At 43.0% G+C, this 22,270-nt stretch overlaps 1 protein-coding gene across 1 annotated transcript in view; it reads right to left on the bottom strand.

Annotated features, from left to right (window-relative positions):
• The window catches only part of LOC118080630 (inter-alpha-trypsin inhibitor heavy chain H3), a 42,131-nt gene that overhangs the window by 5,327 nt on the left and 14,534 nt on the right, over positions 1-22,270 (bottom strand). Inside the window, exons 5-15 of the mRNA XM_060271510.1 lie at positions 21,861-22,023; positions 21,516-21,626; positions 21,126-21,251; positions 20,926-21,042; positions 17,021-17,189; positions 13,792-13,917; positions 10,883-11,064; positions 7,954-8,139; positions 7,195-7,334; positions 4,816-4,970; positions 414-428 (exon numbers count right to left, since the gene is read on the bottom strand). Coding sequence (XP_060127493.1) covers positions 414-428; positions 4,816-4,970; positions 7,195-7,334; positions 7,954-8,139; positions 10,883-11,064; positions 13,792-13,917; positions 17,021-17,189; positions 20,926-21,042; positions 21,126-21,251; positions 21,516-21,626; positions 21,861-22,023 — 1,490 coding nt within the window. The remainder of the gene's footprint in view (positions 1-413; positions 429-4,815; positions 4,971-7,194; positions 7,335-7,953; positions 8,140-10,882; positions 11,065-13,791; positions 13,918-17,020; positions 17,190-20,925; positions 21,043-21,125; positions 21,252-21,515; positions 21,627-21,860; positions 22,024-22,270) is intronic.

Raw genomic sequence — 22,270 nt, 5'->3', positions numbered from 1 at the left:
TGTATTCTAGCACAATGGTGAATATTTCATTTCATGCAATGAAGGGTCACCCCCCTCTCAGCACCCATGTGACCCTTAGATCTGTTGTGGGAGTTTCCCCAAACCTCCAGAGCAAATCTGGGTGGTACTCTACTAAGCTTTACTCAGAGTAGACCTATTGAAATCAATGGATTTCAGCAGGTTTACTCTCACTAAAACTTAGTGGCATACCACCAAGGAGAGCTGATGCCAGCAAGTGTTGTTGACAAGACTGAGTTAGATGGCCAGATGTTGTATAAAGCCAAGTCCATGTTCCTATGTACCACAGATGTCAGTCTTTGTAATGTGCAGTTGGTTAGATACAGGTCTTACTAGATTTCTGAATAGTAGCTGGAGTTCTTGGGGTCTACGGCGTATTAGGGGAAGGGTAGTACCTCTGGTGGAGGACACTTCCTGCTCCTTCTGGGGTAGCTTGTCCACCTTTGGTTCCCACCCTGCACACTGCTCTCTTGCTAGGCTCATGTTCTGGGGCTCTGAAACATTGCACCCTATTTTCCCTATGATATCTTCTATAATTGTCTTCTAAACAGTTATCAGAACGTAGGGATGTTCGTAGGACTTCCTATAATGAAATGACATTTTGGATCAATGTGCAGATCAAAACATAGCTACCCTTGTTTTGCAGTTCTCTAAATGTTGTGACACAGTTCTCTGCAATTTAAATTTTGTCAACTGTGCAATATAATATGTATCCTTAATGAAAATAAATGTTTAAATGTGTGTTGTGAGAGAAAACATGCATTTAGATTCATATTTTGAGCAAAATAAGTATTTTATATGTGTTTTTAGAGAAATGTACATTTAAAAATGTATTTCAACAAGCATTTAAATATGTATTTCAGAATAATTATTTCAAAAATTCTAGTGGAAATGAAACATAAATATGGGGGAAATTGTGTCCGAGTGGCATGGCCCATAATAGGTATGTACTGCTGTCCAGTTAAAGTTGTACCTATGAAAAAATGTTATTACGGTAGATTCATTCTGTTCTTATGGTGGGCAGATACAAAGGAGTGCATAGCTCCTGTACCTTTAACAGTTTTGTAGTAGAGCGATTTCGCCTTTTATTCGTCTGTGCAGCTCCTATATAGTAGCCCAGTTATCATTTGGCTATTGTATTTGCACATCATCATCATCATTATTATTATTATTTCTGAGTTCTAGATCTTACATCACTAACATAAATAACATTTAAAATTACAGTAAGTAGCAATATTAACCATATGTGTGTGCAGTTTAGACTACTAATTCCAAACACTTTCCTTAAAATCCTTACAAAGAAATTGGGGCAGTTTTCATTACATCACCAAAGCATCCAAAGCAACGAACAGCATGGTACACAAATGACTTGGTACACTGTGTGAAATCCATCCCTGCCAGGGATCCCACATGATACCTATTTAGTATACATTTGCTCAATCATTAAAGTAAAATAATAATTAACAGTAAAACGATCAATGCAATAAAACTTACCCTCAGCTGTTTTCAACATTAGAAGAAGAAGAAGAAGAAGAAGAAGAAGAAGAAGAAGAAGAAGAAGAAGAAGAAGAAGAAGAAGAATTAAACATTTAGAAACATTCATTCTGACATAGATTACTTCAGCCTAGGACATTTTGCCACCTGAGGCAAAACAGAAAACACCACATACACCCTCCTCACCTGCCGCCTCCTCCTCCTTTTGCTCAGTGCCCCCTACCACTGCTGCCATCACCACTGTTGTGTATTGAGTCAAAGGATTTTATATCTGTATTATTATTGTCTGTATTTGCATTAGGATAAAGTAACTGCCTTTTGGTTCCAAAGGGTACAGCTACTATTGGTTCATTTAAGCTGCTGTATTTGGATCCTCTGCCTTATTGGTTCCCTCCAAAAGGCAGCACTGTGATTGCCTGATATTGTTCCCTCCAAAATGTATCCCTTTCTAGCTAGTCCCCTGTCCCTATAAATGTAGCCTTCCTGCCCTCAGAGTCAGTCTTGTTTACTTTAATAAAGAAGTGTTACTAGAGAACTGTCTCCAGCCTATTACGTCAAGAGAGCTGAAATCACAAACCCCACCACATGATACCTATTTAGTATACATTTGCTCAATCATTAAAGTAAAAAAATAATTAACAGTGAAACGATCAATGCAATAAAACTTACCCTCAGCTGTTTTCAACATTAAAAGAAAAAGAAGAAGAGAGTTAAACATTTAGAAACATTCATTCTGACATAGATTACTTCAGCCTAGGACATTTTGCCACTTGAGGCAAAACAGAAAATACCACATACACCCTCCTCACCCGCCTCCTCCTCCTCCTTTTTGCTCAGTGCCCCCTACCACCACTACTGCCGCCGCCACCTCTTCTTCAGCCGCTGCCTGAGGTGATTGGAGGCAGCCTGAGGAAGCCCAGTGCAGCAAGGGAGTAAAAGGAGGCCATAGAGGAGCAGGAGTTGAGCAGGCCGCAGAGAAGAAGGTGGCGGCAGAGGCTGCTAAGTGCATGAGGCACCCAGTAGTCCACAAAGAGGCCAGATCTGCCACCTGAGGCAACTGCCTCACTCCACCTCATGGGTAGGCTCGCCCTGAAGCACTTTGAAAGCAAACGAACAGTAGAACATTCTCAACAGAATCTGGATACGTCCAAGGTATCAGCTATATAAAGGATTGTAGAATAACCACTTGCAGTCCCTGGCGTCGTGCTCCCCAACCCCTAGCCCCAATAAATCAAAGACTGATATTGCATGAACTTTATTGAATACAGATGAAAGAGCATTTAATTGGGCATGGGGCAATTAAATACTTCCAGCCCGCCTGCCGGAAGTGACACTATGGTCAATCTGAGCAGGGGTTCCTAGCAGGGCCATAGCTAGGCGGTGATGGGGAAGGCCCCCGCCAGGGGCGCAGGCGAGGGGGGAGGGGCTAAATTGGCTAAAAATGTGTCCGTAAATATGTCGTCCACAAATAAAAATATCAATTATTGCCTCATAAGAAAAGGTTTCAAATAGAGGGTCTTTATATGATATGCGAGGGAATTGAATGGGTGGAGGGGGTGGGTTGGAAGAGAGGCAGAAAGAAGAGCTAATTTGTCCGTTGCTAGGGGGCGCAATCAGGGCAGTTCTGCAAGGGGCGCAAGATTACCTAACTACGGCTCTGTTTCCTGACATCAAAAAGGGTGACCCCCGCAGGGACCGGCGTACGGGGGAGTGCCGTCGACCCTGGGCCCTGACTGGACATGTGAACATGGCCGCTCCCCCCCAGATCCCTTTAACGGGATACCGAACATTTGGAGGGGCAGGCAGAGACTACAACCTCCCCTCCATCCAAGCCTGAGATTGCCCCAATGCTCGGAGTGGCAAGGTGAGGCGGCAAGCAGTAGGGATCTCTGCGGGCGAAGAAGGCAAACGTGGCCACAGGGTTGGAGGACGGCTCCCAAGGTGATGAAGAAGATCCCAACGACAAACCCGGCGAGGAACGGAACAGGTAAGGGCTCCAGGTGCGAGCTGTTTAAATGGCCGGGGCATAGACCTGAGGTAAGCCTTCCTGCTCCATCAGCTTTGCCCCTCAGCCCAGCCCACATCCAAGCCTGCACCCCCATTTGCCAATCCTGGGTGCAGGCTAGGATCCGTCTCCCGATAGGTGACATGGGCTTACACCCACGCCGCCCATCAGGACAGGAGGCCGATCCTGGGATTCCTCGCTGGGACCTGGGAGGTGTCTCTGCCGTCCAGCAACACTGCTGCACCACAAGAGTAAGCAGACTTCTATTGCTACAGACTGAATCAAGCATTGTAATGACACCTGAGGTATATATATGTATCAGCCGCCATATTCTTTTGACACTGCATTGTTTTAACTGATTTTAACATTGTATTTTGCTACTGTCATGAACTTGCCCTGGAGCTTTGTGCTGAAGGGTGGGTAAGAAATCTAATAAATCATCGTAATAAATCATGATTCTCATCTAATGGCCTTTGCTTTGAGGTAGATTTAGTTCTTTCATCCCATTTAAGGCTTATACCCAATTGTGTTCATCTGCAGATGGAGACTCCTTTGATTCAGCAGAAGATTTTGTGAGTAGAAAGTGGAGGTGCAATTTTTGATGAAAACACCCCCCCCCCCAAATGTATCTCTTCTGCACACACACAGAACCTGTGGTAGGGATCGGGGAGTATAAAATCACTTCCTTCCCCTCTGCATTTATGGAAATCTCTGCTCTGGATCAAAGAGCCTTCTGCCAGCAGGAGTGAACCAGCTAGATGCAACCAAATATTTTATAGTTATTCACCTAGGATGGATATGTTCTATACATACAGCTGTTCTGAATATGAGGAGTCATGTCACCCAATCACCAGCTACTTAATGCAACCAGATGTAATCTCAGATTGTTGCCACAGGTTCTTTGTCACTCCTTTTACTCTGCTTTCAAACAAGGTGTGAAGACAGTCCTTCCACAGCAGAACCTATTCAAATACGATTCAGAACCTATTCAAAAACCAACACAACTTTCCTTTTCTGGGTATCAGCAGAAATGCTGCTGATATTCTTTCCCACTGCCAGTTATTGGCCAGGAAACTTTTGTGTGTGTGTGTGTGTGTGTGTGTGTGTGTGTGTGTGTGTACTTACAAATCTGTTTCCTTTGGAAAAACAAGTCAATTTGCTATTTTTGTAGTGAATAAAATCTACACTGCAGTACCATGGACTTTTCAAACTTTATCTTCACCTTCAACAATGAAATTGAGAGTCAGGATCACAAACCCCTGGTAAAATAAAATAAAAACGGTATAATATATCTCTACCTTCCAGAGGCTTGTCAGCAATTGCAGTCTCATTCACTGTGTCTTCTGGCTTTGTAACTACCATAGATGTTAAAGGAGTCACAAACTTGTATTTCAGAGACAGGTCCAAGATTTCAGCAGTCAGATTAGTCTTTTCGTCTCCCTTTGCTACATTGCTGGATGAAAGGACAGCATCAAGTAAATTGGTTGCCCCCATATGTTGCATTACATCAGAAGCGGCTAGCCTGGGGCCCTCCAGATGTCATTGGGACTCCAACTCCCATCAGCCCTATCTAGCACGGCCAGGGATTATGGGAGTTGTGGTCCAAAACATCAGGAGGGTCACATATGAGCCACCTCAGTGTTGCAGCTAATCACACACATGGTTAAAAATGAATTGGAGAACTCCATGTAGGATAGGTCTGTCTGTGGCTATTAACCATCATAATAACTAAAAACAGAATCTCTGTGTTTTAAATGCAACATAACTGCATAGAAGTATTTGTTCCTTGATGGGAAATAAGATATAATTCTAGAAATGATAACGGGTGTCTGTACTGGTGATCTGCATTCACACTGCTTCTGCAATAAACCTCTGCTAGAGAACAAAGGGCCTTTCTTATGAGCAGCAGCTTAAAGTGCAAATCCTGCATCCAACTCTGGCAACAATTTTGAAAAATTTGGTGGGCCGAAAAGGGAATATATTTGTGTTAAATGAGAACATCAGCTGAGGTTGGAGAACAGAGGAGGCAGAGTTCTTTGTTTTAGGGAACTGCCATGTAAGATGATTAAAGGTACAGTGGAACCTCGGTTTATGAACACCTCGGTTTATGAATTTTCGGTTTATGAACGCCGCGGACCCATCTGGAATGGATTAATTCACTTTCCATTACTTTTAATGGGAAAGTTCGCTTCAGTTTATGAACGCTTCAGTTTATGAACAGACTTCCGGAACCAATTACACCCATGTTTCAGTTTATGAACGCTTCAGTTTAAGTACTCCGTGGACCCGTCTGGAACGGATTAATCCACTTTCCATTACTTTCAATGGGAAAGTTCGCTTCAGTTTATGAACGGTTACTTCGCGGACCGTCTGGAACGGATTAATCCACTTTCCATTACTTTCAATGGGAAAGTCCGCTTCAGTTTATGAACGCTTCAGTTTATGAACAGACTTCCGGAACCAATTGTGTTCATAAACCGAGGTACCACTGTAAAGGTAAAAGGACCCCTGACCATTAGGTCTAGTCGTGACTGACTCTGTGGCCAGCATGACAAAGCTACTTCTGGCGAACCAGAGCAGCGCACGGAAACGCCGTTTACCTTCCCGCTGGAGTGGTACCTATTTATCTACTTGCACTTTGACGTGCTTTCGAACTGCTAGGTTGGCAGGAGCAGGGACCGAGCAATGGGAGCTCACCCCGTCACAGGGATTCAAACCGCCAACCTTCTGTTCGGCAAGCCCTCGGCTCAGTGATTTAACCCACAGCGCCACCCGCAACCCACATAGCATTAATTAGAGCAAACTATTCTGAAATATGCACAATAGTATGGTTGAAAGAAAACACAATTCCAACGGCTTCAAGAGAACATTGGATATACATTGGTACCTCTGGTTACGAACTTAATTTGTTCCGGAGGTCTGTTCTTAATCTGAAACCGTTCTTCGCCTGAGGTACCACTTTAACTAATGAGGCCACGTGATTTCTGTTCTCATCCTGAGGTAAAGTTCTTAACCCGAGGTACTACTTCCGGGTTAGCGGAGTCTGTAATCTGAAGTGTTTGCAACCCGAGGTACCACTGTATTTGTTAGGGGTAGATTACAATCTTTAATCTGATGCCTCTTTGGTAGCTTGTTGGTCAAGACACTATTTCCTCCCACCTTGGAAAAGGAAGACTTTTAATCAAGTGAGGAGACCTCTCTGTGTCACAAGCATTTACGTTTTCGGCTACGGAATGGCTGAAACTGAAGAGCTAGATTTAGGGTTTAAGGTTCACTGTACTTGAAATGCTTTCACAAAGCACAAGACCAGTGCTATTTTTATAGAAAAAAGAGGTGCCAGAACTCACCCTTGTTCTCTTATAATGGCAGTAGTGCCTACCTGAGAGGTGCCAGAACTGAGTTCTGGCTGAAAAAAAAGCCCTGCATAAGACTGATCCATTACAAGCGTGCTTTTATCCCATTTAAGACAAATGCCCTTCTTGAAAAATTGCCCCTCGTAAGAAAAAATGGGGGCAATTCCAGAACAATCCTATGTACCGGTATGTATAGTCCTACTATGTTCAATTGTCCGCACTCTAGGAAATTTTGCATTGGATTTCAGCCTTATTCAATTAGATGCGGGATATTTCTCCAAATTTTTGCTCTTATTCATGACATCAGAAAGCACTGTCCAATACCGTTTTTCCAGAAGCTGTTGAATGGTGAGATAAGCCCAAAGTCTCTCAATAAAATCCCCAAATATGTATTTCTGCTCTTCAGTAGCTTTAGCTGTTTCTTCAACATCTGTTTGTTCAGCGTAAGTCACATCTTGTTCTGCCTGTTAGGCATTTTAAAGAAATACTTCATTATACTCATTATCTTGCTTGCAACACATGTATGCTACCTTTTTCCAAAGCCAGCAAGGTAATTTACAGTTTAAAATAATAGCTTGCAAATAAAAGGCAAAATAGCAAGAAGGGAAGTGAAAAAGAAGCAAGGTTGGGTTCCAAATATTTCATACCTCTGCATAATATTCATAGGGAATGGCTGCTCATGAAGGCAGCTATGGAAGTTGGTTAGCCAAGTGGCCTTTGGCTCTCGTTTTGGTAACTTTTCAGACAGAAAGCTGAAGAATATGGCTCTAAATGGCAGTGACTCAAAGAATGAAAATTCTGGAGAAGTTCACTTCCATGTTGGTCAGGAATGGGTTAGGCCGGGTAGGCATAATGGGAATGATAGGCAGCTACAGGATCAGAGGCAAGCATCTCTCTCACACACAGAAGGAAACATGAACTCATACAACAAGAAGCTCCTAACTTTATCTACAAAGCTATAGTCCTACCTTGTAAAATGGCAAGCACTGTCAGGAAAGAAAGTTTAAACACACACACACACACACACACACACACACACACACACACACACGTTATAATTGCCAGACCTAACAAGACACTTACCCCATGAGCTTTCACCTCTGCAGTAATACTGTTTAGGTCATTGTCTATAATACGTCCAGCCACTACAATTTCAGAACCAGCATAATAGTGCTTAAAATTATTTTGAGTCAAGTCAGAGATTGCATTTTCAGGGTACTTAAACTCTACTTCTGTAAGTAAGGGATTGGCCACCTCATTATAAAAGTCCTAGAAAATAAAAATAAATAAACCAACACTTAAACAAAGCATATTTTCAGTGCACACTTTTGAAAAGAGAAAAATAATGCATATATACATGTACAAAAATGTAGATAATAAAATTATCTCCTGATGATCTTGTTCCATCAAATGTTTTGTGCCTGCTTCAGAATAGTATCTTGGCTTTGTTTATTGTGCCCCACTTTGAGATTACTTATTCATGAAGGAAATGTTTAAAATGCTCTTAAATAAAAATAAAGAAATTTACTGTAGGCTTAATCTGACTCATAGAGTTGTGGAGGTTTTGCTATAAGGCCAAAAAGCTGCTTTAATTTCCTTGTAGGAAAAGCAAAATGATAAAGAAATCCAAACACAGAACAAGGCAAGCTCTCCAGTACAAGATTGCTACTGATCAAGTAGGAGAATTTCACCTCTGTACGCTGAACAAAGGCCAGAAAATCATAAAATGTGGAGTCAGCTGGAATCTCAATGGTCATCTAGCTCAATCCACTATAGCTGGATTGGGAAGCCTTTGGCCCTCCAGATGTTGCTGGCCTACAATTCCCATCAGCCTCAACCAGCATAGCCAAAGGCCAGGGATGAAGGAAATTGTAGTTCAGCAACAACTGGAGGGCAAAGGTTATTCATACAGATACTACAGCATTCCTCATAGGCAACCATCTGCTCTCTGCTTAAAAATCGCTAATGAATCGAAGGAAATACACAACATTATATTCTTGGTATTCCAAAGCACGTGTTGTTCCTAACATTCTAGCTTAATTTTGCTTCTGTCCTTATAAACAGAAAGAGTTGAGGAGAGGTGGCCTTGCCAGGGCAGATTAGGAACAGTTTGGCCCCTCTCTATAGGGCTGAGCAAAGCAGAGCAGGGTTGTTGTTGTTTTAGCAATACTGTTATGAATTTGCCGGGGGGGGGCACTCTGGGCTGCTTCCAACAGAATATTAAACAGAATAAAACTTCAAACATTAAAAACTTCCCTAAACAGGGCTGCCTTCAGATGTCTTTTGAAAGTCAGATACAGTAGTTGTTTATTTCCTTGACATCTGGTAGGAGGGTGCTCTACAGGGTGGGCGCCACTACCAAGAGGGCCCTCTGGCTGGTTCCCTGCAACCTCACTTCTTGCAGTGAGGGAACCGCCAGAAGGCCCTGGGAGCTGGACCTCAGTGTCCAGGCTGGATGGTGGGAATTGAGATGCTCCTTCGGGTATACTAGGCCGAGGTCGTTTAGGGCTTCAAAGGTCAGCACCAACACTTTGAATTGTGCCCAGAAATGTACTGGGAGTCAATGTAGATCTTTCAGGACCGGTGTTCTGTGGTCTCGGCAGCTACTCCCAAGTCACCAGTCTAGCTGGATGGGCCAGTAGCAGTGCACAAAGGTCAGAGATTGTCCATCAAGGAAACCGTCAGAGGGCAAGACTGCCAGGTAAAGAGAAGTGGGGCCCCTTATTTGCTGGGGTGCTAGTGGGCAGAGACAAATACCAGGTTTAGGGTTTCAACTTTAAATGATGTAGGCTGTGGGGTGGTCCTGGGAGTCAGTTAGCTGTGGCAGGGAGAAGGAAGGACAGAACTCCATGTGAGATGGGGATGGCAGGCTGGAACTAAGGGACACAGGGGGTGGCTTTTTGCTGTCCTTAAAATCTGGGGGGGGGGGACCAGACTCTCATAGGATGCTCTGAATGCTCTGCCATCTTTCAATCTAGATGCAGCTTGTCAAGAATCCAGCCGCCCTAATGAATTACGATGACTCTTCTGCCGAGACTAGTCCCTCCCCTTCCTCCAACTTAAATGGGATTTCTGCCCCTTAGGTTTCTGCTTCCGCCTCCTATCACACACCCTCCCCCAGCGGTGACTCTGTGGGCTCATCGGATTCCCTTCAACTTATTCATGAGAAGACAGACGGTCAATCTTCTCTTCCTCATCTTTTCCCTTCCACTGAGAGACCTGGCGGAGATCCTGCTCCATTACAGATAGTTCAATTGGCAACCTGCATTCCTGAGGGTGGGGAAGTTGGCGCTCGGCTAGGCTCCTCTCTTCTGGTAAAAGTAAAGGTAAAGGGACCCCTGACCATTAGGTCCAGTCGTGACCGACTCTGGGGTTGCGCGCTCATCTCGCATTATTGGCCGAGGGAGCCAGCGTATAGCTTCCAGGTCATGTGGCCAGCATGACAAAGCCGCTTCTGGCAAACCAGAGGAGCACATGGAAACGCCGTTTACCTTCCCGCTGTAGCGGTTCCTATTTATCTACTTGCATTTTGACGTGCTTTCGAACTGCTAGGTTGGCAGGAGCTGGGACCAAGCAACGGGAGCTCACCCCGTCACAGGGATTCGAACCGCCGACCTTCTGATCAGCAAGCCCTAGGCTCAGTGGTTTAACCACAGCGCCACCTGGGTCCCTCCTCTCTTCTGGTAGTTAACCCTATCTCTTCCTTCCTGCCTACTTCCTCCTCTGAAAGCTGGCTGGGCTGGCTCAGTCGTGACACAGGTTGTACATATGTGTAAATAAAGACACCACAGTATCTGCTCTGCCTCATTGTCCCAAAAGGGAACACAGAGCCTGGTTAAATATGCCTGCAACCCCTGGAATCTTGTACCATATGTGGAGATTGGGGTGGTGTGTAACAATATCATGCTGCGGTACTAAAGTGGATGAGTCTTCATTCTGAAAATAACAGTAGCATATCTGTTTTAACCTTAAAAAAATATATCAGTTGTCACCTAATGTTACCATATTTTACCTGTAACTGTAGGGCTGAATCGGAATCTTCATAGATACGACGAGCCACTCCATTGTTCTCCGTTGCCAACTTTTCTAAAAAGCCATAGTCAAGGTCATAACCAAAGCCAAGATTATATATGGGGAATTTCCCTTGAGCTGCATTTTTGGCTCTGAGTAAAATTTCTTGGGTGTTACTCACTCCTGCAAGAAAACAGAGACAATAATTAAATGTTGAATAAGTTTCTCATTTATACACACATTTATAGAAAAAAGCAACAAAAACCCTGTTGTACTTGAGATACCAGTATTAATGTTTTTCTCTTCCCAAATAGGAAAAAAGGTTAGAACACATTCAGCAGGACCGCACTGTGCGCATGCGCAGAAGTGGCACCTCTGGTAGATAATTCCTCGGGATGCGGCTGGAGCTCCGGAACAGATCCCATTCGCAACTGGAGGTACCACTGAATACTGTTCAATTTATGAGTTCCTTCCTAGATATCTAGTTTCTCCCTCTTCTAATATCTAGTTTCTCCCTCCTCTTCTTCCCCCTTGTCACTTTCCGAGTCCTCTCTAGGTTTCCCCTTTCCCCACACTTCCCCCCCCCTCCTAATGTCTTACAATACTTCCTCCAAAAATTTTCTACCTCAGTTACCACTGTCAATCTTTTTTTAATTTTGCTTCAGGGTAAAGAAAATCCCTTTTGGGAATTCCCATCTGAAGGGGGTGTCATTTTTTTCCAATGCATCAGCTAAGTATTTATATTTTACCCTCTTCTTCAGCAATCTTGCAGGAATTTCTCTTAGTATTATAATGTCTTTATCATCAATTCTCAGTCTCTTTTTCCTGTTAGTTTGTAAGATTTTATCTTTTCGAATTCTTGAATTCAGAAACACAAGACAATATCCTCGCCATTTATTGGACCTCACAAGCCTTGACTTGACCCTGAACACTTTGTCCATACAAATAGAGAAATATTCTTGGATTTCTAGCCATTTTGCCAGCTCCTTTATTATCAGTTCCTCAATATTCTCTTCTTGTCACCCTCTTATTCCTCAAAATTTCAGCGTCAGTTCTCTCTCAGGCAAAAATTACATCTCCTGTGTTGCAATTGCATCAAGCATTGTTTCTTGCATCTTTTTGAATTCCACAAAATCTTCCTTCATTTTATCTTGGCTTTTCTTCATCTCTTTGCTCTTGTTCTGGTTCTTTTTCAACACTTCATCCTGCTTAGTGGATTTAATTTTTAATCCTTGCATATCTGTGTCTAATTCCTTACTTTTGTTGGCTAAATTTTTAATCTGAACAGTGAGGTCCAGAATTATTTGTGGTTCTGCTCTATCTTATTTCCCATTATATCTAATTTTACATCTAATGCTTTCATATTTTCATTCATCTCTTTTTTCATACCCAGGATCAGTTCTTTACTATCTAAATTGGGCTCGATCTCTATTGTGGAAGGTCTTCTTGCTTGTGTTCCAGGTGTTGCCGAGGTTATACCTGCTGTTACCTGGTTTTTCTTTGTTGTCATGTTGCTTTTAATGTATTATCTATATGTTCCCCTCATGGATTGGTTCTTTAATACCTTATTCTTTTTGAGGTAGTTTTATAATTAAGGGGAATAAAATGAAAAGGTTTCTTCAAGTTCTCATCCTATGTCTCTCTCTCCTCCCACCGATACTCCGCGGTCGCAACAAAGAATCAGTGTGTCCGTCACTTCTTCCCGCCCATCTCAGAGATGTCTGCAACAGGTTCCAATTTTCTGTATTTCAGTATCCTTGACTCGCAAATTAGGAATTAAGTCCTTAGGTTCTTCTTTTCGCAATTTTTAAAGCACAGTGTAAGAGCTGTTCGACAGTGGAGTTTGCTGCCAAGGAGTGTGGTGGAGTCTCCTTCTTTGGAGGTCTTTAAGCGGAGGTTTGACAGCCATCTATCAGAAATGCTTTGATGGTGTTTCCTGCTTGGCAGGGGGGTGGACTGGATGGCCCTTGTGGTCTCTTCCAACTCTATGATTCTATGATTCTAAATCGCATTTGAGGGTGACCTCCTTCCTCCCCCTCGTAACATTAGACTCCTTTTTTGCTATCAAATTGTCTGCCGATCATTGTACATACCTTCGTAGGTCTTTCTTCTTTGTCTGCCAGCCAGCAGTCTTATTATTTTAGTCTCAGATTATGGAGAGATCTGTCACTGAATCACTCAGGCTTTCAAGGCATCTCATAGAAAGGGAAGGCACTGTATTTAGCGCTGGGTTCTCCCTCCCTCCCCGCCACTTTACTAAGTGCAGGAGCTGTTGGGAACCCCCTTTTTGCGCTGCTTGGCTCGGTCAGAGCTCAGATCCCTTTCCTGAGCCTTTTTATGGGTATTGCATTGCCTTTGCTCCCCGTTTTACCCTTTTCTATGATTGAGTCATCCTGACAAGCTCCCTGGATGAACTCACGACCTGAACGCAATCGCGACCATTCCGGGAATGTCCCATGGCTTTGCTTTTGAAAAATAGGGGGTCCTCAGTAATTAGTTAACCACTGCCCTAGAGAAAACCCCTTCAATGAAGAAAGGCTTACTTTTGGACTCAGACTAATAATATTGACAGTTTCAACAAAGTACCAGACTTTTGAAATGCATACATGTTTTCACAATACAGTTTTGAATGTCTCAAAGGCCTTTGAATGTTGTGAATCTTGACCTTTCTATTGAAAATTCCTTACTCCTCCGATCTGCACCAATTGAAATCCAAAATAACACCTCTGCTATACATTTCTGTGAATATTTATCATTTTCCATAACAATCTTATCACCATAGCTGCCAAGTTTTCCCTTTTCTCACGAGGAAGCCTATTCAGCATAAGGGAAAATCCCTTAAAAAAAGGGATAACTTGGCAGCTATGCTTATCACACATGTCAATGTTATTTGCTTGTCAGGAAACATACCTTCATTGGGTAAGCCATCGGATAATATGATAATTAAAGAAGCACTTCTTTCGGGCAAAGTTCCAGCTATCTGAGCTTCCTTCAGCATTTCAATTCCGGTTATTAATCCACCAAATAAATTTGTCACTGGAATAAAGAGGAGCAAATTATAACAACAGAGTGTGACTAGAAAGCTCTTTTGATCACTAATTGTGGATTTTCTTCTGTGGGATGAAAGAGAAGCCACAGTAATATGCCAGAGCCAAATAGACTTTTAGAATGAATATTACATTATCTGAAGGATCGTCTTCTCCTGTTCCTGTCTACCTCTTCAGATAATCTGAATAGTGTAACATCTAAAATTCACTTCTTTGGGAATATGGAGAGGACTTTTTCTGTGGCAGGCTGTGAAACTCCACCCCAATGAGGCACAGCTCACTTCTTGCCTTCCAGACATTATACAAAACCTTACTTTTCTAGACAACTTTTGGGTTGCAAGCAACTGTTTTATTAAATTGATTTCAAACTGCAGAATGGTTATTTTTAATGTATTTTTTATTAAAGATTTATTGGTTTACAAAAGTATGTGCAATGTCTCTTTTTTCAAGTTACATTTTCTACAGGTCAGTTTCATTTGTTGAGACATTAGTGTTACATTAGGAAGAAAAGGGGGGAAGAGGTAGAGGGGACCATGTGGCGATGTTTCTATTTTCCTTAATGTATGTGTGGGGTTTTTGTGTCAGTGTCATTTGTACAGGTTCTCTTCGCTATTCGCTTGTGTTCCTTTGGTGGTGAGAGAGGTTGGGGTTTGCCTAGGGTGTGGTTGCTTGTTTGTGATTGGCTGTGGTGAACTTTGTTTTCATGTGTGAGTGGGTGTTTTTGAATCAGGTAAGCCATATTGATTTGTATGCTGTTGGTGGGTTATTGTCGTTTTCTTGTTGGGCTGTGTATGTGATAAAGGGGAGCCATATCTGGGTGAAGACATCTTCTTCTATTTGTCCCCATGTCAGTTTCAGTTTATTGGTTAATTTTTCTAGTAAGGCTGTTTCCCATACTATTTTGTACCATTGGTCCATGCTTACTCCTGACAGGTCTCTCCAGCGTCTGGTTATGATGTTTCTGGCTGCTGAGAGTAGGTGGGTTATGAGTTCTTTGTGATGTGAGTGGGCACTATTGTCTTGGAAGATGTTTAGTAGGGCCAGTATTTTATTTAGCCATTTGTTCCTTGCCTTTCTACAATGAAAACCAAACTCAATACTCTAATAAGTGCCTGAAATGTGGCATGTGACCCAAGACCCCGTGACCCAGTCGCTCCCTATGTAATCAAATAATGAGATGCTATAGAGTTTTGCGGTTCAAAAAGACCACAGCTTTATTGGTTACAGATGTGAAAGGTTTGACATAGGCACTGGGTGAAGCCATTAATTTAACTCCAGACGGTTTGCTCGGAGTGTATCTAGGGGTACACCACATCATGCGTGGGCCCTATGACTTACATCAAATAGGGGTATCCCCCAAGGGGTCCCTGCTGGAAGTGTTCTATGGCTCTAGCCCCCATCTGGGTGTTGGGCAGAAGCAACTCCTCATGGATACCATTAACTAAGGAGGGGCAGGCAGAGGCTACAACCTTCCCTCCAACCAAGACTAAGGCTTACTCAATGCCCAACCTCAGAAAGTTGTGATGATTGTTATGAGGTAGGTGAAAATCAAGTGGCCAGTGCCAATTTGCCAAGTGGAAAAATTCCTACCCGGCCCCCAAATATGGAGGCCAACAATGTTCGTAGCAAGGTCTCAGCATAAAAGAAGCAACATTGGGGGGGGGGGAAGGGTGGGAGACCCAATGGAAAAACAGATGAGTGTTGGGCAGCCTCAATTTATTTTCCCCAGGGATGGACCCAAGCAATGCCCATTGGCCAGTTGGGCCCGCCCTATCGGGAATCCCCAGACCCAGGCCTGCCTGCTGTTGCCAATCACTGATGTGGATCTATAGCCAGGACACAATGCTGCCTGACTGTTTAAGGTAAGCAGACATCTCACAGGGATGGGTAGTAAAATACCTGAAAATGTTATGTTAATTGCATGGAAAATAACATAAATTACAGGCAGGGGAAGAGCAGCTGGGCCATTCACTGAAACAAATGGGAATAAAAACTTTAAGCCTACTCATCACTATTGTGTCAGTGACCTGCTTTTCAGCAGAGGGTGGGTTGTTTTTTTAGCAGTTCAGAGCCTCCACAACCCTTCTCTGTGCTGGCATACCGTGTTTCCCCTTTTTAAAGACACCGTCTTATAACTTTTTTTCCTCAAAAAACACACAGGGTGGCTTACTTTTGGGGGGATGTCTTATTTTTTTATTACTGGTACGGTTTTTACGGCTCAGGGCGCTGGCTCAGGGCGCTGCTGGGCTCTCTTGAGCGCTCGGAGCTGCAGCAGCCACCGGTACCGGGTGGCAGGGCAGCAGGCGTCCTTGGCTGGGCCAGGTGGAGGCCGCTGGCTCAGGCGTTCCGCCCGCTGCTGCAGAGCGCTCCAAGCTCCTTGGCCGGGCCAGGCAAGGAAGAAGCAGTGAGCCCAGCGGTGGCGGCAAGCGCAGAAGCGGCAGGGACAGCAGTGGACGAGAAGGCGGAGCGCAGGGATGCAGCCAGCAAGGCGGGAGCGCGATCAGCTGTTAAGTGGAGCTCTTGGAGCACCGCTTCACAGCTGATCGTGCTCCTGCAGTGCCAGCCGCATGGAGTGACTCTGTGAGTGGAGGTGCCTGTGGGGGTTGGTTTCCGCGGCACGGAAGTATGGCTTATTTAAGTAAGCCATGGCAGGGTTTTTAAGCATTTGAGAAATATAAATTTCTCAAATGCTTAAAAACCCTGCCATGGCTTACTTTATGACTACGTATTAAAAAAGGGGAAACAGGGTAGATTAGGCAACTATACACTTTTTGTTGTGGCAACCTATCTCTGGAATATTGTCAGCATGGAGGTTGATGTTACACCAGATATTACAACTTTTTAAACCATGTAATGATATTTTCATTTACTTAGGCTTTTTAAAAATGTTATATTTTTTATTATAATACAACTAATAGAACTGCTAATAGAAATATTGTCCTGCTTTAGAATAATTATTTTAGTGTTTTATTGCCAAATATTGTTTGTTTGTTTTTTAAAATTAACTACAAGCTGCTCTGAAGTTCTTCAAAGGGAAGGGTGGAATATTACATTTGTTATATAAATAAAACCCCATTCCTCCTGCAACTTACTTCCTTCAGTACGAATAATCTGAACATAGCGTCTGGCTTCATCCAGGTTTTCAGGAGTGGCTTGTATTAAGGTGCCTTTCCATTTCTGTACATGACTCCCAAACAACACAAAATTCAAGTGGTCTTCTTCCTTTACGTCTTCTAATATTTTTAACAATGCCTCCTTTGTCTAAAGTACAAATAATGAATGGCAAACAATTAAAGCCAGAGCACTGATGAAGAAACAGAACCTAAAGGGGCTCAGAGTCAAAAGCCCTTGTAGGAATGTAATTGGGACATACAGATGGATGACGAGCAGAATAAAGGTCTGTGGGCCAAGTCTCCATTCAGCTCAAACTTGAGATCTCTCTCAAGTTAGTACATGACAGGTACCTTACTCTGTGACTGCTCTGTTTTCTCTATCCTGATACATCTTCACTGTGTTGGAGGGGCTGTCAAATAGTTGGTACATATAAGCATGTCTGATGGGATTGTTCAAAAGTGGCTGAATTTTGGAGTAAGCTGATTGCTGAGATCTCTTTGGTAACTAAACAAACTATCACAGTCATACCTCGGGTTACAGATGCTTCAGGTTGTGCGTTTTCAGGTTGTGCATCGCGTCGAACCCAGAAGTACCGGAACAGGTTACTTCCAGGTTTCGGTGCATGCACAGAAGTGCTATATCGTGCTTTGTGCATGCGCAGAAGTGCCGAATTGTGACCTGCGCATGCACAGATGTGGTGCTGCAGGTTGCGAGTGTGCGTCCCACACAGATCATGTTCGTAACCTGAGCGTCCACTGTACTCCCTCTTTCCACCTGGCACTTTTGAACCTGTATACAGATATAGAATGGGACTCCCTCAACTGGAGGACTCAGGCTTGCCTCCCTCCTCTGAATCAGAAGAGGAGTCTCTCATGTTTGCCCAGCCACGAAAGGCTGCATAACAAGCTCTTTTGGAGAGGTGGCGTTTATGGAACTCAAGGTCCAGAAAACATATAAGGCTTCATGTGGAGCTCAGTGCTTGCAGAGACAACAGCTTGCAAGGCATGACCCTGGGAGCTCTCAACGGTTCTGTAGGAACTCTGGATACCCTGGATTCTTATATAGAGTCCCTGATGGGGAACTGCTGGGCATCTTCTGTGAGCATTGAGCTCTTGTAGAATAGGAGAATACCACCAATCAATTGTTTCATGGGCAAGGGAGAGTTGCGGTGGGGAATGCTCTTTTTTCTACCTCTACTGGACAATCAGTGATTTTTTAAAAAATAAAAAAGGCTTATCAAGTCTTTAACAATAAGAACAACAAATATTTTTTCCACGATAAGAGTTATAAAACACCAAGATTGGAATTTCCATAAGAGTAACATGCTCAATAACTGATTTGGTGTTACACCAGTATAACATACCAAAGAATAAAAGAATACAACAAACTAATCAAACTACAACTAATATATAGTAAATCACGATTCACATAAAATGGGGGGGGGGAACCCACTCCCAAATATAGTGCAAAATCTTAAAATAAATAATACTTTGAGATGAATGGAAGTAATAGAAATGATTAAACCTTAATTCAAAATAGTAATACAGCTAGAGCACCAGTGGTATACGTGATGTTATGATAAAGAGGTTTTATAAAATAAATCTTTCCCTTTCCCCCAGTTCACCAAAGAAAGGGGAGGTTATACAATTTGAAAAGCTGCTGCCATAAGATTACCATATATGGCTGTGCTCATAAAATCTATAGTTAACTCAAATTGCAGTAAAATTATCTTTTTAAATTTGTCCCTGTGGAAGTCTCAATCCATTTGTCATTTTTTTCTAATAGTGAAGTCTGCCATACCTTTCTATACCAGTTTATAACATTTACTTCTTCTAGTTTCTTCCAGTGTCTTACTATAACAGTTCTCGCTGCTTGCATAAGCAAGCATATCAGGTCATTATTAATGTGGACAAAGTGTTATAGTGCTGTTTAGTAATTTTGTCAATTTCCACAAAGATGAAGAACCAAAATTGCTGTATTAAGGCATAGTCTCCCTCCCAAATGATAATAGGTACCAGTTATCTGACACCCTCTCCAACATATCCCAACATATGTTAGGATTCATTCCCCGTGTTGCAGTCATGGGATTGTTTATATCACACTAGCTGACCCTGCCACGCGTTGCTGTGGCTCAGTCTGTTAAATGGAGGCTCAGCGCCCCCCTTCAGACTCCCCTCACCTTCAGAGTCCCCCTGTTTTATGCATGTTCTGTTTACACAGGCGCAGCCCTGTGATTCACCCCACCCTGTGCCAATCCATGACGTATCCCGCCCCTCCCCCCCACCCCAGGTTATCCCTGTGGTTCCCTCCACCATGTCCTGACCCATGACGTATCACAACTCTTCCTGCCCCCATTCCCGGCTCATCCCTGTGATTGGTCCCATCCCCCCACCCAGGCGACTCAGTACCTCAATTCGGCCTAGTCTGTAAAGGCTTCAGCCTAGTATTTAAACAGGAGCTGAGGTGCTGTTGAGAGGGATGTTTTTATAGGTGCAGTACCAGTGTAGCCACTGCTAGAGGGCGGTGGTTTGCAACCTGGTTCTTTTCCCAGCATGCACTTTTGTCTGATTTGTGAGTTCTGGAGCACGTGGGTTTGGGGTTTTTTCCTGGCCCAGGTGTGGCATCTGTCTTTAAAAATGGTACGGGGTTGGTTTCATATTCGATGCGGCATTGTGTCAAAATTTGAACGCAACCGGTCAAGCGGTTTTGGTGAAACATGGATACTATATTACTGTGTTTCCATGATGTAGGATTTTTGTCCTCTGTTCTTTCTCTTTGGTGTCTGATGCTGAAGAGGAAGGAGCTGAGTTACGATGCGCCAAGTGTATATATGTAAACGTAGTTTAGCCAAATTGCTGCGCTACTGAGTATGAATGCTGACTGCCTATACTCTGCTGATCCTGAAGTGTGCTGATGCCTCTTGGTATCAGTCGCTGTGATGTTCAGGCTGGAGAAAGCTTTTGAATCTCCTGATCGACCAGGAGGTAGAGAACATGCCAGTTGGGCATGTGTCTCTGCCGGACTCCTACTCGTGTGTAGGTAAAGGTAAAGGGACCCCTGACCATTAGGTCCAGTCGTGACCGTTATCCAGTCGTGACCGTGTTATTGGCTGAGGGAGCCGGCGTACAGCTGCCAGGTCATGTGGCCAGCATGTCAAAGCCGCTTCTGGCGAACCAGAGCAGCACACGGAAACACAGTTTACCTTCCCGCTGTATCAGTACCTATTTATCTACTTGCACTTTGACGTGCTTTCAAACTGCTAGGTTGGCAGGAGCTGGGACCAAGCAACGGGAGCTCACCCTGTCACAGGGATTTGAACTGCCGACCTTCTGATCAGCAAGCCCTAGGCTCTGTGATTTAACCCACAGCGCCACCCGCATCCCTACTCATGTGTAGGACCTCCTGACAATTAGGGTGCATCAGCAGCAGTCTTCTGGGAGTTAAATAAATCTATATATTTTTTTAAGAGTATCTCCCAATTCCTTGCCAAAGTTGAATAGAAAGGAGGTTTTGTCCAAAGGCTGTTCATCTTTCATAATGTTGTCCCACTACTATTTCACAGTGTCTATAGCACTGTTAAAAGGGGACAGTAATAGTTTATAAATTAGTAAAAGAATATCTTTTCTACCATTTCTCCAGAAGACAATGGTTTCTCAAATAAGGTGAGCTGTCTACTATCAATTGCCCTTTTTGCCCTAATCACAAAAACTTAATATCCTGCAGCCAGGCTCTAAATGACTTAAGTATATACTCAGCAAAAGCACCCACTAAACTCTGCAGGCATTCTGTCTAAACTGCTTGGAATAAATGATTATGGGATATTCTCTCTCCATTAACTTAAGGGTTGGTTACATTTCGAGTTGATTTTAGAGTACTTGGTTACCTGATCTAGTTTTCGTCCGGACATTGAGCCACTGATATCTATAATGAAAACAACATTCTTGGGCAAATGTGAAACATTTTGTGGTGCAAAGAAATGTACAAAGTACCCGTTGACCATCTGAAAAACAAAAACAAAAACAAGTGTTGGATGACATTACACTCACATCCACTGGCACATCAGTTCAAATCAGTTCTGTTTACCTGTAAATTGCCTGGGGTTTCTCTGTTCACATCGTATTTTATGACAAAATCTCCACTCAACAGTGTTGTTTGACAATCTACACAAGTTCGCTGTTGGTCCATGGTAGGCTTGAAAGAAACATGACCCTGAAAGCACAAGCATCCATCCATGTGAAATTTTAACAAACAATTATGAAAGTTTTTTTGTTCTTCACCTGGCATTACTGTCGAAAACATGAACAATAACATTGCAAGAGAGTAAGTACCTTGAAGATTAAATACTCTGAAAGTACAAGGCAAAGCCACAAATAAACATCTAGCCCAGACCTCCCAATTAATTATTTCTGTCTCAAGTTTGGTGAACATTTTTAGTGCTGTGGAACTGTCCTTATGTATCATTGTAAAACATACCCTTTTCCCCGAGAAAGACTTATGTATGACTGGTAACAAGTCATTGGTGATGAAAGATCCTTCTGCTTCCAGAAAGCTGATGCCCTGGGGCTCGAATATGTTTGCCTCGATCTGAAATGTTAATTTGAATAATGCTATAATTGACAAAGTCACAGATATTACAGTTCAGAGGGAGTTAAGCATCTTAACTACAGCAGACACCCTTGCAGCAAGGAGAGGTAACTCAGAACCAATCACCTATCTTCTTTAACAAGATGCATCCAGTTCTTTGAGCTTTTGTCACTCATACAATATAATTTTGGCAAACTTTCACAACAGTTCCATTTAATATAATAGGTACATTACCTCAAAGTTATTGACAAGCTGCTTTGGGTTTACTTTTAGAAACAATTCATATTTTCCAAAAGATCTCTTCAATAGCTCCTCGTATTGCATCTGAAAAGTGACTTTGCTGGCTGCTGCAATGTTGACTGAAACAGTGAATTTTTCAGTTTTTCTTCCAGAAGCCCTTCACAGGTTAAAAAGAAGCTTGTTTATAAGGTTAACAGTATTAATGTTACAAAAGTAACAACCCCATTGAAACCCTTAGATCAGGCATCCTCAAACTTTGACCCTCCAGATTTTTGGACTACAATTCCCATCTTTCCCGACCGCTGGTCCTGTTAGCTAGGGATCATGGGAGTTGTAGGCCATCTGGAGGGCCGCAGTTTGGGGATGCCTGCCTTAGATTTGTAAACTTAAAAAATAATAATCCA

This window comes from Zootoca vivipara, chromosome 2, assembly GCF_963506605.1.
Source record: "Zootoca vivipara chromosome 2, rZooViv1.1, whole genome shotgun sequence".
In the NCBI taxonomy this organism is placed as follows: domain Eukaryota; kingdom Metazoa; phylum Chordata; class Lepidosauria; order Squamata; family Lacertidae; genus Zootoca; species Zootoca vivipara.
This window is presented reverse-complemented; position numbering and strand designations above follow the sequence as displayed.